This window comes from Ursus americanus, chromosome 24 (genome assembly GCF_024610735.1).
Source record: "Ursus americanus isolate L20-20 chromosome 24, mUrsAme1.1.p, whole genome shotgun sequence".
Lineage (NCBI taxonomy): Eukaryota > Metazoa > Chordata > Mammalia > Carnivora > Ursidae > Ursus > Ursus americanus.
Window position 1 is genome coordinate 41,002,979 of NC_142150.1, and position 16,491 is coordinate 41,019,469.

A 16,491-nucleotide genomic window follows, 5' to 3' on the forward strand; every position below is an offset into this window, starting at 1 on the left:
ACCCACCCTCCCACCCTGCCCACTGGCCCGCCGCCTCGCCCACCGCCTGGAGGGCGCGCGATTAGGCTAGTGCGCACGCGCAGACCGCGCGAGGCGGTTGGAAGGCACTGCCCGGAGCTGCGGCAGGCGACAGACTGCCAGCCTGGGGGCGAGGGCTGACGTGATTCGACACCTCTGTAACCCCAGAAACCCCGACTCCAGCCCCTATGCTGTCGCCCGTTCCCTGCCCCGGGTTACGCGCTTCCCCTTAAAAGCTGGGGCCAAGCAAAGGAACGACAGGCGTTGCAACCAATGGTGTCGCTCACGGTGAACCTGGTAGCCAATCAAAAGGCGCAGCTGCGAAGGAACGGGTGGGAACCACGCCTGATTCCAGGTGACTCCTAGCAGGGAGGGGAGAGTGTCTCCGTCAGCTGATAGGGTCCTGTGCCTCGGGCGAGTTACGGGGGGACGAAGCTGCGGCAGCGCGCAGGCGGTAGCCAGCCGCGGAATACTTGTGTGCTGCAGCCAAGAAGAAGGGTGATGGAGGGGCGTCAAGAGGCTGGGAAGGAGAGCAAGGTAAAGAAAGGATGCAACCCCCTCCCAACCTCCACCTCACTCCATGATAACCAGTGATGCCCAATCAGGGAGTGGGGCGTGTGTGCGTGTGTTGGCGCGCACGCGTGAGCTAGAGAGACCTGAGCGAGGGGGAAGGGGGTGGGGCGCCTCTGTGGCACCTGCATGGGGACTGATGAGGATGCCAAAGGAGGCAGGGTTCACCTTTGCCCTGACAGATGGAAAGAGACCTGTCACTGCCTCTTCTCCCCTCCCCAGGACCAACTCATGATTCTGGCTTAATAGGGACGAAGAGGAAGGAGGGATGTTAGGGATTGAGAAGAGGATGGAGTACCCCTCTCCTTTGCCAAGGGAGGAGGAATCCAGTTCACTAATTGCTTCGCTTGTGTACCTGTGTTCATATAATCATAAGATCATTAATTCTTCACTCTTTCCTCTTGATTTCGTTCAACAAATACTTATTGAGCACCGCTGGGCTCACAGAGGTGCACACTTCTGAGAATTGGAGGCATGTGCATAGTGGGCTGTGGCTGAGTATAAGGATGGAGTCGCTGTGGTCCACCCTTGAAGTCCCATCTCCCTCAAGCAGTCACCAAACAATACAGGTTAGAGCAGAGACACTAAGGCAGCAGGAGGGAAACAGGAGACTTAGGGGCTCATTGTACCAATGAGCCAGATTGTGTGTGTGGGGGGGGGGTTGCAGTTGGACAAAGGGGAAGGCTGCCCTGGGGATGTCAGAGAAGCCAAGTGAGGAGTGGGGTTCAAGTGGAGTTTGGAGAGGTGAGAGGGGCTGAGAGACACAAAGTATAGAGCAGAAAATATGTTTCGGTGTTTATGTTCATATTCATGGCTAAATCAGTTAATATATGTAAAATGCTTAGATCAGTACCTAGCATAAAGGAAGCTCAAGTGTAAGTGTTAGCTATTATGTTGTGTTGTTACTGTTATCATATGGGATGTATACTGGGCTACCAAACTGATGGGTCCATCCCCAAACTTCGTAGGTGCCAGACTCTCTGAAAGTCCCCTATTAGATCCTGTCCTCTAGAGTAAGCATTGCCTTCTCTAAGATTCTCCTTTAAATAGAAAGAAATGAGAAGAATACTAAATGAAGATGTAAATAAAAATATAATAGGATAGAAAATGAAATACTATAAAAATTCTTGAGTAATCTAGGGCCGCCTAGGTGGCTCAGTTGTTGGGCGTCTGCCTTCGGCTCAGGGCGTGATCCCGGTGTTATAGGATCGAGCCCCACATCAGGCTCCTATGCTGGGAGCCTGCTTCTTCCTCTCCCACTCCCCCTGCTTGTGTTCCCTCTCTCGCTGGCTGTCTCTCTCTGTCAAATAAATTAAAAAAAATTTTTTTTTTAATTCTTGACTAATCTAACAGAAGGCAAGGAAAAAAGAATAAAGCAACAACAACAACACAAAAACAAATGAGAAGAAGAAAAAAACAAAAAGCAAGATGGTAGGTTTATAGCTTATGTCGGTAATTACAGTAATTATGAATAGACCAAACACTCCAATTAAAAACATATTCAGGGAGTGCCTGGCTGGCTCAGTTGATAGAACATGCGACTCTTGATCTCAGGTTGAGACTTTGAGTCCCACCTTGAGTGTAAGGTTACTTAAAAAAAAATTGATACTGGATTTTTTTTCAGATTGGATTTTTTTGAAAAGTAGGCTTCATGCCCAGTGTGGAGCCCAGCATGGGGCCCAGCATGGGGCTTGAACTCACAACTCCAGATCAAGACCTGAGCTGAGACCAAGATTCTGACACCTAACCAACTGAGCCACCCAGGCGCCCCTCAGATTGGGTTTTTTAAAGGTAACTATATTCTGTCAAACAACACATATTTTAGGGGCACCCGGATGGCTCAGTCAGTTAACCGTTCAATTCTTGATTTCAGCTCTGGTCATGATCTCAGAGATCGTGGGATGGGCCCCTCACTGCCCTCCATGCCCAACAGGGAGTCTGCTTGAGATTCTCTCTCCTCTCCCTCTGCAACCACCCCCCCCACACGTATACTCTCTCTAAAATAAACAAATAAATCCTCCCCTTTTTTTAAAGAGACATACCTTAACTGTAAGGACACAAAAAGAATGCTAACCAAAAGAATGCTGTCATGGCTATACTAATTTCAGACAAAGTAGACTGTAAGACAAGAAGTATTATTAGAAATACAGAGGGACATTTTATAATAAAGAGTCAATTCAACAGGAAGATAAAATAGTCCTAAATTTATATCTAATAGCATCAACTAATAGCATCATTTCAAAATATGCAAAGTAAAAGATTACAGAATTAAAAGGAGAAATAGACAAACTTACAATCAGAGGTTTAAAACAACTCTCTCAGCTGTTAGAACAAGCGGACCAAAAAGAAAAAAAAAAATCAGTAAGGATTTTGAAGATTTAAAATACCACGATTAGAGGTGCCTGGGTGGCTCCGTCAGTTAAACCTCTGCCTTTGGCTCCGGTCATGATCCCAGGGTCGTGGGATCAAGTCCTGCATTGGGCTCCTTGCTCAGCAGGAAGCCTGCTTCTCCCTCTCCCTCTGCCTACCTCTCTGCCTACTTGTGCTCTCTCTCTCTGTCAAATAAATAAATAAAATCATAAAACACCATGATTAATCAACATGATCTGGTTGGTTTAGTTAGAGCTCTGTTCCCAAAAACTGCAGGAAACACATTCTTTTCAAGTGCACTTGAAACATTTACCAAAATACATTATATGTTGGGCTATAATGCAAGTATCAAGTTTTGAAACATTGAAATCATAGAATGAGGTCTCTGTCCCAGTAGAATTAACAGGGAATCAGAACAAAAAGAAAACTAGATTTCAAAATATTTGGAAAGTAAGCAACATGCTTCTAAGCAATTCATAGGTCAAAGAAGAAATTAGAATGAAAATTAGAAAAAATTTTAAAGAAGCAATTTTGAAAATATGATATATCAAAACTGGAGATGCAGCTAAAAAAGGGCCCAGGGGGAAAATTACACCTCCAAATGCATGTTTTAGAAAAAGAGGAAGGTTGAAAAAGTCAATGATTTACATTTCTTTTTTGTTTTGTTTTTTAAAGATTTTGTTTATCTGTCAAAGAGAGAGAGCACAAGCAGGGGGAGCAGCAGGCAGAGGGAGAAGCAGGCTTCCAGCTGAGCAAGGAGCCCAATGTGGGACTCGATTCCCGGACCCTGGGATCATGACCTGAGAAGAAGGCAGACGCTTAACTGACAGCCATCCAGGCATCCCAATGATCTACATTTCAGTCTCAGGAAACTAGAAAAAGAAGAACAATTTAAATCCCAAGAAAGTAAAAGGAAGAAAACAATAAAGAGCAGAAATCAATTAATGGAAGATAAATATACAAATATAGAAATTCAATAATGCCAAAAATAGTTTTTTGAAAATACAAAAAAATTGATAAGCGTCTAGCAAGACTGGTAAAAGAGAGCGAGCAAGAGGGAGACTGAGAGGGAGGAAGGGAGAAAATATTAATTACCAATATCAGGAATGATAAAGTGCACATTGATAGAAATGTTTCAGGCATTAAAAAGATAATAAGAGGGGCGCCTGGGTGGCTCAGTCAGTTAAGCGTCTGCCTTTGGCTCAGGTCGTGATCCCAGGGTGCTGGGATCGAGCCCCGCATCAGGCTCCCTGCTCAGTGGGGATTCTGCTTCTCCGTCAGCCTCTGCCCCTCCCCCCCGATCACTCGCTTGTATGCTCTCTCTCTCAAATAAATAAATAAAATCTTACAAAAAAAACTAAAAAACTAAAAAATAATACTTCATGATGAAGGCCTTATTCCAGGAATGCAGGGTGGTTCAATATTTGAAAATCAATCAGTGAAATTCGAGACGTTACAGAGTAACAGGAAAACCCATTTGATATCTCACTAAAGGGAGGAAACATGGATAAAAACCAACACTCTTACCAAACTAGTCATAGAAGGGAGTCTCATTAATCTGATTCAGGATTAATCATCTTCAGGATTACATTTTGAATGCATTCCCTCTGAAGTCAGGAACCAGGCAAGGATTTCCTTTTTCACCATGTCAGCATTTCTGCTTTGTACCAGAGGATCTAGCAAGTGCAATACGGCAAGAATAAGAAATAAAAGGTATGGGGCGCCTGGGTAGCGCAGTCGTTAAGCGTCTGCCTTCGGCTCAGGGCATGATCCTGGCGTTATGGGATCGAGCCCCACATCAGGCTCCTCCGCTGGGAACCTGCTTCTTCCTCTCTCACTCCCCTGCTGTGTTCCCTCTCTCGCTGGCTGTCTCTCTGTCGCATAAATAAATAAAAATCTTAAAAAAAAAAAAAAGAAATAAAAGGTATAAAGGTTGGAAAGGAGAAACAAACTGTCATTAATTTATATTATAGGATTGTATGTGGAGGGAATCCAAAATAATCTACAAACTATTAGAAGTAGTAAGTAAATATAGCAAGGCTCTTGGACACAAAGTAAATATATAAAAAGCAACTGTGTGTTTCTACATACTAGCAACGAATAACTAGGGAATGAAATTTTAAAAGATATTTCAAATAGCAACAACAATTAAAAAATCATAAAATACGTAGGAATAAATCTAACAAAGATGTGCAAAACCTTTACAGAGAACACTACAAAACATTACTGAGAAACGTTAAAGAAGGGCTAAATAATTGGAAAGATATTTCATGTTGATGGATTGGAAGGTTCAAAATTGTAAAAATGTCTATCCTTCCCAAATTGACCTATAGATTCAATTTAATCTCAATCAAAATCCCAACAAGTTTTTTTGGTGTAAATTAACAAGCTGAGTCTACAATTTATACAGAAATGCAAAGATCTATAATAGCCCAAATGATTTTGAAAAAGAACAAACTTGTTAATTCTGTCTGATTTCAAGTTTGTCAATTACAGTAATCAAGACAGTGTGATATATCAAAAGTACAGACATACGGATCACTGGAACGGAACAGATAGTTGGAACTGATAACACCGAAGTCAGCTTATTTTCTACCAAGATGTGCACCAAAGCAAATCAATACTCAAAAGATAGTCTTTTTTTTTTAACAAATAGTGCTAAAATGACTGGCCATTATATGGAAAATGAGTCATAACCCATACCTCACACCGTATACAAAATGAAGTGAAGGTGGATCATAGACCTAAATATAAAAGCTTGAACTATTAATTTCTAGAAGAAAAAACATTGGAGAATATCTCCATGACCTGGGGGTAGGAAAAATTTTCTTCAGGAGTATACAAAAATCTTAATCATAAAAGAAAAGACTGACATATTGGAGCTTGTAAAATTATAAGTCATTAAGAGAGTGAAAAGGCAACCCAAAGAGTAGGAGATATTGGCAACACATATAACTGACAAAGGACTTGTCTCCAGGGTGTATAGAGAGTCCCTACAAATCAATAAGAAAAAGGGGATCTGATTTTTAAAAGGGGAGAGGAGGGGAGGAGAAGAAGACTTGAACAGGCACTTCACAAAAGATCTCCAAATGGGCAATGGATACATAAAATGGGGTTCAACATCATTCCTCACCAGGGAATACAAGTTAAAGCCACAATACGCGAATACCATACCCCCACCAGTATGGCTAACATAAAAAAAGGCTAACAATTCTAAGTACTGGCAAGGGTGAGGTGCAGCTGGAATTTTCACACAATGCTGGCAGGAGTATAAATTTGTACAATCACCATGAAAAACTGGCAGTATCTACGAAAGCACTTAAACACATGCCTTCCCTATAAAAGACATAGGCAAGAATGTTCACGGCAGCTTTATCCATAATAGGCTAGTCTTGAAATGATCTAAATGCCGACCAACAGTAGAAGAGATACATAAACCATGATTTATTCAAATGGAATACTACAGAGCGACGAACGAGAAGTACTTCTGCACTCAACAACATAGCTGGATCGCACTAAAGACCACGGACACGAGAGTGTATATCCTGTGTGATTGCACTCACCTAAGTTTTAAGTCCAGACAAAAATAATCTGTGGTAATAGAAGTCAAAATAGTTGCCCATGGTGTGTGCAAACGTGTGCCAAAGTCTGGGAAAGGAGAGAGTGAGGGGATGTGAGGGGTGGGCAGGTGCCAGTTTATACATTGGTGAGCAATTCTTGGTACAGTGGCTTCTTCCCTTCACTTGGCACAGTGGTGTAGACAGAGTGGGTGTTTGAAAACTGTGTTGAAAAGCTCAATGCAAGAATGAACTCGTAGTTTGGTGCCTCAAGGATTTTTTCACTTAGAAAAAGACACGTGCTTTGCCCACAAGACAATGCCTCTTGGCTCTAAAAGCGGTGAGTGGAATGGTCTCAGGAACCCCCCAAAAGGGGTGAGAACCTCTTACGTAGCTCACTCGAGGCCCGATGAAAGGGCGCCTGAAGTAACCAGCTGGGGAGGAGGTGAGCTGGTACCTGGAACAGTCCTTGGGGTTTGGAATTTGAGAAACTGGGTTCAAATCTGGCTCTGCCACTTTGCAGCTGTGTGATTTTGGACAACTTATGTCACCTCTCTGGTGGTCTCCATTTCCATATCTATAAAGTGGGGAGAAGTCGGCCTGCTTCTGAGGATGGAAGTGTGGGGAAGAGTTGTGTGATTGTAAACCCCTGAGCAGTGACTTATCAGGATCCCTCTAGGGGTGGCTGGTGAGCCCAGGGCATTGGGGAAGCAATGCTGCTGCGGTGGGCTTTGCGAGAGGACCTGGAGTCTGCGGTGAGGATGTGGTAAGGGGCTGTGGGCAGTGGTGTCAGAGACCTCCCCTCCCCGGCAGCCCTCCTCCGTATCGGTGGACCTGCAGGGAGACAGCTCCTTACAGGTGGAGATCTCTGATGCAGTGAGCGAGCGGGACAAGGTGAAATTCACCGTTCAGACCAAGGTGAGGCTGCCAGGGGGGCGAGACGGCCATTCAGACGGCTGCTTGAGGAGCCTGCTTCCCCCAGCCTCGCTTGCCTGGGGGTGGGGGGCATACGCCAACATAGACTTTGGGCCCTGTTCCTCAACCTGGCTGTCCCTGCCCCCTGCCTCTCCAAGAAAGCAAGCGTCTTGTCTAGTCTCCAGTTGTCTTTTGCCTCCGGCCCCACATCCTACCCACCCCCTGTCCATCATCCTGATGGAAATCATGGACATCTGAGCCACCAAAGCCCACCTTGGGCCTCGCCTGGGATGTGGGATTGGGGAAGTCCAAAAGTGGGTGCCCAGGATGCTTGTCGGGTACAGGGCTTGGGAGGGGAGGAGAGACACCTCAGACAGACTTCCCTGCTTCCAGAGCTGCCTCCCTCACTTTGCCCAGACGGAGTTCTCAGTCGTGCGACAGCATGAGGAGTTCATCTGGCTACATGACGCCTATGTGGAAAATGAGGAGTACGCCGGCCTCATCGTGAGGAAGGGCTGGGCGGGCTGGGGCCGTGAGGGGCCTGGGCGCTTGGGTGGGGTGGAGGACTGGGCGACACTTTTGGGTGTGGGTGATGCCCTTCTCAGCAATGAGGGACTGGCCAGCTCTGTCCCTCCTTTGAGCAGATCCCTCCAGCCCCTCCAAGGCCAGACTTTGAGGCTTCAAGGGAAAAGCTGCAGAAGTTGGGTGAGGGGGACAGCTCCATCACGCGGGAAGAGTTTGCCAAAATGAAGCAGGAGCTGGAAGCGTGAGTGCTATTTCCCTTCCTTGTCTGTGATGAAGCTCCAGCCCCCCCCCCCGCCCCCCGCCCTGTCCTGAGAGTCCCAGGATTTCATCACCTATGGCTAGTTGGAGACCCTGACTTCTGACCCCAGGGCTTCTGAAGGGGAAGGGAGCAGGATAATCAGATCCAAGGAGGGCTCTTGAGCTGCCTGCTATTTTCTGCAGGGAGTACCTGGCTATCTTTAAGAAGACAGTTGCAATGCATGAGGTCTTTCTACAGCGCCTGGCGGCCCACCCCACCCTGCGTCGAGACCACAACTTCTTCGTCTTTTTGGAATATGGCCAGGATGTAAGCTGGGCCAGAGCACAACCTTGGGTCACCCTTGGGGGTGGGGGTAGGGCGCTAGGCGGGCTCAAGCCTCTGCTTCATCAGCTCGAAGAGTGACATGAGCCTGGGCTGGGAGGTGCGAATGCCCAGCCAACACCATACTCTCCCCATGTGTGCTTCAGCTGAGTGTCCGAGGAAAGAACAGGAAGGAGCTTCTTGGGGGATTTCTGAGGAATATTGTAAAGTCTGCTGATGAAGCCCTCATCACCAGCATGTCAGGGCTCAAGGTGACTCCTGGGACCCCCCTGTGGATTCAACCCAGGGCCTCAAGTCCAAAGCCAACATTGAGGCCCAAGGTGGCTGTGGGAGGGAAACCACTGGTGGGGCATGGCCTAGAGGGAAATTGTGCTGCCCCTGCCTGTCCAGGGCTGCCATGTCCCTGCTGACTCAGTGTAAGCGGCTCTTGTCTGGCTCCCTTAGGAGGTGGATGACTTCTTTGAGCATGAGAGGACCTTCCTACTGGAATACCACAGCCGCATCCGGGACGCCTGCCTGCGGGCAGACCGTGTCATGCACTCCCACAAGTGTACGCAGGGCCCAAGGGACCCTGGGTTCCCTGCCCCTTCCCCAGCATTCCTACTCCCTGCAGGCAGAAGAGTGCAGGAAATGCCCTGTCTCTCTCCATGACACAAACACCAGGGGTGGGGCTTGATGTGCAGACCAAGGGGGTCTGATGGAGGGCTGTTCCCCCAACAGGCCTGGCAGACGATTATATCCCTATCTCCGCTGCACTGAATAGTCTGGGAACACAGGAAGTCAACCAGCTAAAGACGTGAGGATTCCCTCTCACCCCTCCTGCCCCCGCTCTCTCTATGCCTGTAATACCGTGTCTGCCCACGAGGGATCATGTGGAAATGTACTAGCAGCTGTAGGTGGGAGGTGAAGTTCCTGCTGGGATTTGGGAGAGAGGGAGATTTTCCCACTCCGGGGCATTAGGGAGGGCAGCGCTAAGGGCAGGGAGGCTTCAAGCAACACCCTCTCAAGACTCCTGCCCTAACTCTTCCCCACTGCCCCCTAGGAGTTTCCTCAAATTGGCAGAGCTCTTTGAACGACTAAGGGTGAGTCCTGCCTTCTGTATTGGAAGGGCACCCAATCAATGATCCTTTGCAGAAACAGTCTCCTCCCAAAAGAGGAGAAAGCTCCAGGATCATTTTGGGACGTTTGGTGATAACTTGGGCCCAGTGATACCCTGGACTCACCCTCAGTTAAACCCTAGTTTAATGAGATGGAGGGAGGAAAGGGATCCAGTCTCAAGTGTGAGTGTGTGTGCGGTGATGGGGGCAGAGGTGGGAACCAGGCCTGGCAAGCCATTTACAAGGATGTGCCACGTGCCGCTGGCAGGCTGCACCGCATTGCCAACATCCTGCCCCAGACACACACTTCCTGCACTCTTCTCCAAGAGTCACTGCGGTGTGCCAATCTTTCTAAAATGTCTGCCGGATCACCTCTCTTTGCTCAAGGACCTTCAGTGGCCCTGCCCCTCCCAGAAACTCCCCAAAACACAAAGCCCAAAGTCCTGAGCTTGTATTTTAGGTCTTTTGGGATCCAGGAACTGGCATCCAAGTGTTCCCACTGATCTCATGCTTCCCTGAACGCATACGAGGCTTGCACACCGGCAGAGCCTTTGGCTGTTGTCGGATTCCCACTCAACCCCCAAGATCCAGATCAGATGCCACTCCTCTGTGGTTTTCCTTGGCCTGCTCCCCTTCACATCAGGGCTTGACCTAGAGTGGTTATCAAGTGACTCTGCTGGATATTGAGACAAGCAGCAGCATCCCAGCCCTTAGCTGCTCCTCTGCAAGCTCCCTCCCCAGCCTCCTGACTTCTTGACTCAGAAGCTGGAGGGCCGAGTGGCATCTGACGAGGACCTCAAGCTGTCAGACATGCTGAGATACTACATGCGAGACTCACAGGCAGCTAAGGTGAGATACGGCCCCAGAGCAAACCTCAGGGCTGGAAGACAGCGGGACTGGAGCAATAGGGGAGGGCAGGTGGACAAGGTCATGGGGCAACAGTGATCCTGTGCCCTGCTGGCCCCAGGACCTGCTGTACCGGCGGCTTCGAGCACTGGCTGACTATGAGAACGCCAACAAGGCCCTGGACAAGGCACGCACCAGGAACCGGGAGGTGCGGACTGCCGAGAGCCACCAGCAACTGTGCTGCCAACGCTTCGAACGCCTCTCCGACTCAGCCAAGCAGGGTAAGCCCCAGGGCCCCAGAGCCTGTGCCACTGGGCTGCCTACCCTGCCAGGGTCCCCATTTCTCCTCCCTCCCCTCTCCAGAGCTCATGGATTTCAAGTCCCGCCGCGTCTCCTCCTTCCGCAAGAACCTCATAGAGTTGGCAGAACTGGAGCTCAAACACGCCAAGGTGAGCCCTCCATCCTCACTGTGCCCTCTTCCTGCCTCCCTGCCATCCACTCCCAGATCTCTAGGTTCTTACCAAGTCCTGGCAAGCATGTGTTGGCGGGAGGTGGTCTGGCAGCCCTCAATGACTTTCAGGGTCATTTCATCTTGGACCAGGACCCTTCCCTTCCCACTATTAGAAGCTTTCAATAAATGGCAGCTATTATTGCTGAGGACAGGAATGCAAGAGGGAGGGGGGCATGAGTTATAGGTGTGGGAAGAACAGCACCTTTTATTGGGGAACAGAGTAGCAGTGGGTGGGGGACATCAAAGACCTCTCTTCTATGCAGGCCAGCACCCTGCTTCTCCGGAACACCCTTGTCGCCCTCAAGGGGGAGCCTTAGAGCAGCCAGAGCCTACTTCAAAGCCTTTAGTAACAAGAGTCCCCCAGATTTCCCACCCCAAGATACCACCCCCCCCCATGACAGCAGCCACTAGCCATGCCCCATGATCTCCCAGGGCAAGCCCAAGCCCCACAACTACCCAAAAGTGACAGGTCCTGCAAGAGGAAGCTAGGGCAACATGGGTGCCATTCTTGGCCACAGGTAAGAACCCCAACCTAGGGGAGGCTAGGGGCCTGGACCTCCCTCCACTCCTGGAGGTTGGGGAGCAGCCCCCACCCACCCTCTGTCCCCCCTGCCCCTGAAGTTCATTTGTCCCCAGCCTGTTCACAAATAAAAAGCCTGCTTTTTGTAACAAGGAGGCCTGCTTGTCCTTACTTCCCACAGCTCCAGGGCCCACCAGGCACACCTTAACTAGGGCACTACGGACACCAGACCCTGGACACAACCCTGCAGTGTCAAAAGTAATTACCCTTTTTGCTTCCCACAGAGAGATACTAGCAAGCTCCCAAAACTAAGGAACCAGCTTTAACAACAAGCTTCCCCCGCCCCAGTTCAGTTGTTTGGGGAGTGGTAATAAATCCTGCATTCACACCCTTAGGCTAAGATTTCTAGGATACCTTTACTCCTAGGCAGGTGAAAACGCAAAAAAAAGTACAGATTGGAGAGCCTACAGCAATGCTGGCAAAAGGCTTGGAGCTCCCGCCAACACCCTCTTGGTTAAACACAGGGAGGTGGGACCTAAGACACTTGGGTCTGAAGTCCTGGGCTCCACCTGGCTTGGCCCCACCCTGGACTCGTCACATCTGCAGAAGGCCAAAGGCTCAACTTGGCTTCTGACTCACAGCAGCCACTGGACCCAGCCCTCAAGGATGAGTCAGCCATCCATGAAAGAAGGCAGAGGAAAACCAGAGAGAACCTTTAAGACAGAACAGCTCAAGAGGCACTCTGTAACTTGCAATCTCACAGCCCACACTTGGCAGGCCTGGGCACAGATAATAGGCCTCACTGCCCGGCTGCCCACCTGGTTAAGAGGTTACAGGATTAAGACTTCAGGCACAAAGCCCCTTCTGCCCAAAGGGCTCTTGCAGCAGGCAGCAGACACACCCTGGTTCAGCTAACTCCATAACAGTCAGTTTGGGCCCAACTGTGGTACCACCTATAAGTGACAACTGCCAGAGGGAGGCTCAGCCAGTCGCTGGGGCCAAATGAAGGGGGTGGATAGAGGCTGGGTGTAGAGAAGAGATGCTGTTCATTATCTCAGCATACCTTCCCCTACAAGGTCCCTTGGGCCCCAACCCTGAAACAAACATCCCATTAGTGAGGCCTTTTTATTGTTGTGTGTGTGGTTTTTTTTTTTTTTTTTTTTTTTTTAATTGAAGGTCCCTACTGGTCCTGCTTCCATGGGTGGCCAAGACCAGGGGAAAAGGGGAGGGTAACCAGGCGGCGCAAGAAGGGGTCATCTCCACAACATTCCATTTATACACAGAACTAAACAGACAAGCACAGAGTCACTATTGTGGTTAGAAGTTGGCAGCACGGGAAAAGGGAGGAACAGGTGGGAAACTGGGGTGTCGTTAAAAAAAATACAGGCCCCCCCCCAAACTGGGGTGCCTGGGGGGAACTTGGTCTGCTTCAACCCAAGAGGAATCAGAAGATCAAAAGCGGTTTGGGAACGCCAGAACCGTCAGGGATGGAGGGAGGAGGAAGGTCCAGGGGGTGAGGGGGGCTGTTTGGCAACTGGGGTGAAGGGATTGCCCTCCCCCTGCTGGGATCCCCCCAGCCCCTCCGGTCTGGCAGGAAGGGGGCAGCCTGCAACCCCCATGGGCAGGGTCTGGGGCTGCCAAATGCTCCAGGCAGGGGGCTGGAGGGGGCTCACAAAGGCTTGCCCTCCAGGGAGATGACAGCACTGCCCCCCAGTTTCTCTGCCAGGGTGCAGCGGTCCTTGACCTCCTCGTAGCAGTTTGCTTGTAATTCATGCTTGATCCCTGTGAGGAAGAAGGGGAGCGTCTGTGAGCAGGATGCACTAGGGAAGGGGAAGCTGGGGTTGGGAAGGAGCCAATCAGAACAGATGGAAGGAACAAGGTTACCTTCCAGCAGACAGGGAAAAGGAGGGGGAAGGTATCTCATATACCATGCCCTTCACCCCACCCTGCAGCGAAAGCCTGAGTGAAAAGGGACGTGGCACCAATGCGGGCCCTTACCCGTCAGCTTTTTCTTGATGGCATCCTTGGAGCTGGCATAAATCATTTTGCTCTTAAGGGGTGCAGACTCAGGTGCCCTGGAGAGAAACGACAGTCAGAATACGCAACAAAGTTCCCTCTCCAAGTCTGCAAGTGCCTCAAGTGAGAGATGACTTCAAGAAACCCTTGAGCTGGTCCCCAGCACTCAAGCTTTATCCAGTTCCCCACTGGCAAGTGTTTTGTTACAATACACTCCCCCCAAACACACACCTCTGGGTTAACTGGGCACCACAAAGGTTTCTATCCTGAGAAGGAAGGGTGAGGCTGCGCTAGGGCAGGTAACAGGCAGAAGTGTCTGTAGGGGAGCTCACCAGAAGATAAACACCAAGTCCTCCTTCTTGCTCTCCTTGGTCTCATAGGTTGCGTCGTAGAGGGCGTAGCGGCAGTCCTTGTCCGGCAGCATCTTGACAAAGGTGGCGTAGGGGTCGTCTACAGTCTGGCCCACATCACCTACCAGGATCTCCTTGCCCTCCTCCAGGATGATGTTCTTCTTATCCTCGCTCAGGCAGAAAAGTACCGCCTTCTTGCGCTTCTTCACCTCCTCTGGTGTCGAGGACTTACGCACCTTCATGTCATTGAACACTTTGATGACGCCATCAGAGACTGCCACGCCGGAGGCCTAGGGGACGAGCCACATACACTTCATAAAGGAAAGACTGTGGGACTCCCCCCGAAGTCCCTCCTTTGCAATCTTAAGAGATCCATCTTGGATGCCAACAAGTCCTCAACCAAGAGACCATTAATCCCCTTCCCAAGCCAAGTGTCACTACTTTCCCACCAACACCACCGCCACCGTGCAAGGACCAAATGAGACACACAACCCCAGGATGGCAGTCATAGAAAAAACCTCTAACCATCTAATTCAACACCACTCCTCCTCACCCAACATCTTACAGACCAGAAACTGAGGACCTATAAGCAGCAGAACCTTGCTTTGATATGATGCCAGAAGTAAAAGAATCCACAGGCTACTGACTCACAATATTCCCATCTCAGCTTTTGGATAATAGCGCTGACTCAAAACTTCACAGATGGGAAAGGGAGACCCAGACACCCAGGTTATAGCCACCTCTTCTGGAAAGAGAACCAGGACCCCACAATGGTAGACAGGACACCGAGTTTAACAGTTCTGTTAAGTCCATCAGAACTACTCAGTGCAACTGTTCACAAACCATCCTCTTCTCTGCTGGGGTCTTCTTCAACCAGGGCAAGAAACACAACCCCTAATTAAAGCCCTAGCCCACTGACTCCCCGTTCCCCCCGCAGAAAATGTAGGACCCAAAGATCGCTGACAAAAGTTAGCACGTCAAACCCAAACACCCACGGTCCTCAAGAACTCTTTAAACGTCTATTCTGGGTCGTGTTGGCGGGACACCGTAGCCAGGAGGGGGGCTGCTGTCCACAGTGAAATCTGCCGCGCCCCCCGCTCCCGGAACTGCAGAGGAAGCCGGCCACGTGACTCAGCCGCTTCCGGAGTAGGCGGGGAAAAGCGCTCGCCCGCGCCGGGCCCCGTCCGGGAGAGAAAGCAGTACCCAGAGGCAGTAGCACCCCCAGGGCCTCAACCCCGAGGAATCACCTTTACCGACCGGCGTATCAGCCCCCTCTGCTGCCGGCCGGAGCCTGGACAAGTTACACAACCTTCAGTTCTCGTAGCCCTGGGGCCGAACACAGGGGGCGGGGTGGTTTCCGGGCGGTGCCCGCCTGGGTCACTTCCCTAAACTCGGCTCCACCCTCAGGCCCCATCCGGGAAAGCCGAAGGCCCCGCTTGTCCAGGGCTTCGGGCCCAGCGGCGGGGCCTGAGCGTGTGCGCACGCGCCGGCCGACAGTGCCGTTCCAGCCTTCGCCGGATGTACAGGAGTAGAGAACCCAGATCGCTTTGTGGGCTCCCTCGCAGGGCCGTGATCTCCGCGGTGCAAACTCGCGGCTCCAGGTCGCGCGGCGCAAGCCCCTAATCCCCAGCGCCAGCACCCGGACCCTCCGCCCCCGCATCCCCGTTGGCCCTCGGCCCTCCACCCCCGCCCCTCCCAGGCGCAGACATCCCTGCCACCTGCTCTCTACAGACCCGCCAGCCGAGGGAGGGTGACGCGGAGACAGGAACAGCCCTTGGGTGGGGCGCGCGCGCCGAGACCGCTCGCGCGCTTTTCTTTCGCCGCCCCCGGGCCGGGTTCGGATGCCGCGTGCTCCCGTCGAACGCGCGCCCCCGTGAACCGACTTGCCTCAGCGCGCGCCACCGGCTGCTCCGCGAGGGGCGGGCGCGCGCGCGCCACGGACCCCTCCCCCACAGCCGGTGTCCGCGCGGGCGCAGCAGCGCGGTGGGGGAGGGGAAGGGAGTCCAGGGGGCGCGCGAGCGACGGCCGAGCCAGCCCTCCCCAGCGTCCGCGGGCGCGCACGCGCGTCCCAACGCCGCCCGCCCCTCAGCCCGAGACCCTCATCCCGCCCGGGGCGCTGGGGGAGGGGGTGCCGACGTCGCTCCCCCGTTCCCTCCCCCGCGCGCAGAGGACCGACTCGCAGCCGCCTCCCCTCCGTCGCCATGGCCTGCTACTCACCATGTTTCCGGAAGCGAAAGGGAGATAGCAAGGAGAGTCAGAAAAGATGAGAGCCGCTGCAGCTGCTGCCGGGATCCGACTGAACGCGGCCTCTCCCGGCCCCTTCCGTTTAGTATGAGCCGCACAATGAGGGGCGGGGCGGGCTTCCGGCACTCCACCCACGGGCTGACGGGAAATGAAGTCCAAGGGTTTTGCGGCGTCCTCGGGCTCGCTGGGTAACAGAGTCTTTTTCGCTCGCCCGCCTCCCAGTGCCACATTACATGCTGGGAAACGTAGTCCGAGACAGCCAAGAGGGACTGGGCTATGGCACGGAGAGCGCGCCCATTGGTCGAATTTTCCAGGAAACGCTCAGCTGAGCCAAAGGCCCCCCCGTGCTAGGTAATGTGACCTGAAAATGAG

General features: G+C 51.4%; 2 protein-coding genes across 2 annotated transcripts; one reads left to right on the top strand and one right to left on the bottom strand.

The window, feature by feature from the left end:
* Positions 1-421: 421 nt before the first annotated feature.
* On the top strand, positions 422-11,682 carry SNX32 (sorting nexin 32). The gene is made up of 13 exons (XM_045775819.2): positions 422-555; positions 7,329-7,433; positions 7,824-7,934; positions 8,075-8,196; positions 8,397-8,520; positions 8,682-8,786; positions 8,980-9,085; positions 9,256-9,331; positions 9,578-9,617; positions 10,395-10,481; positions 10,600-10,759; positions 10,842-10,927; positions 11,253-11,682. Exons 1-13 carry the CDS (start codon positions 520-522, stop codon positions 11,304-11,306), a joined length of 1,212 nt encoding a protein of 403 aa, XP_045631775.1. The 5' UTR covers positions 422-519; the 3' UTR covers positions 11,307-11,682.
* A 970-nt stretch (positions 11,683-12,652) lies between these two features.
* On the bottom strand, positions 12,653-16,248 carry CFL1 (cofilin 1). The gene is made up of 4 exons (XM_045775820.2): positions 16,093-16,248; positions 13,858-14,165; positions 13,508-13,584; positions 12,653-13,291 (listed from the first exon to the last, which is right to left on the bottom strand). The coding sequence occupies exons 1-4, from the start codon at positions 16,093-16,095 to the stop codon at positions 13,179-13,181; spliced, it is 501 nt and encodes a 166-aa protein (XP_045631776.1). The 5' UTR covers positions 16,096-16,248; the 3' UTR covers positions 12,653-13,178.
* Between the last annotated feature and the right edge of the window lie 243 nt (positions 16,249-16,491).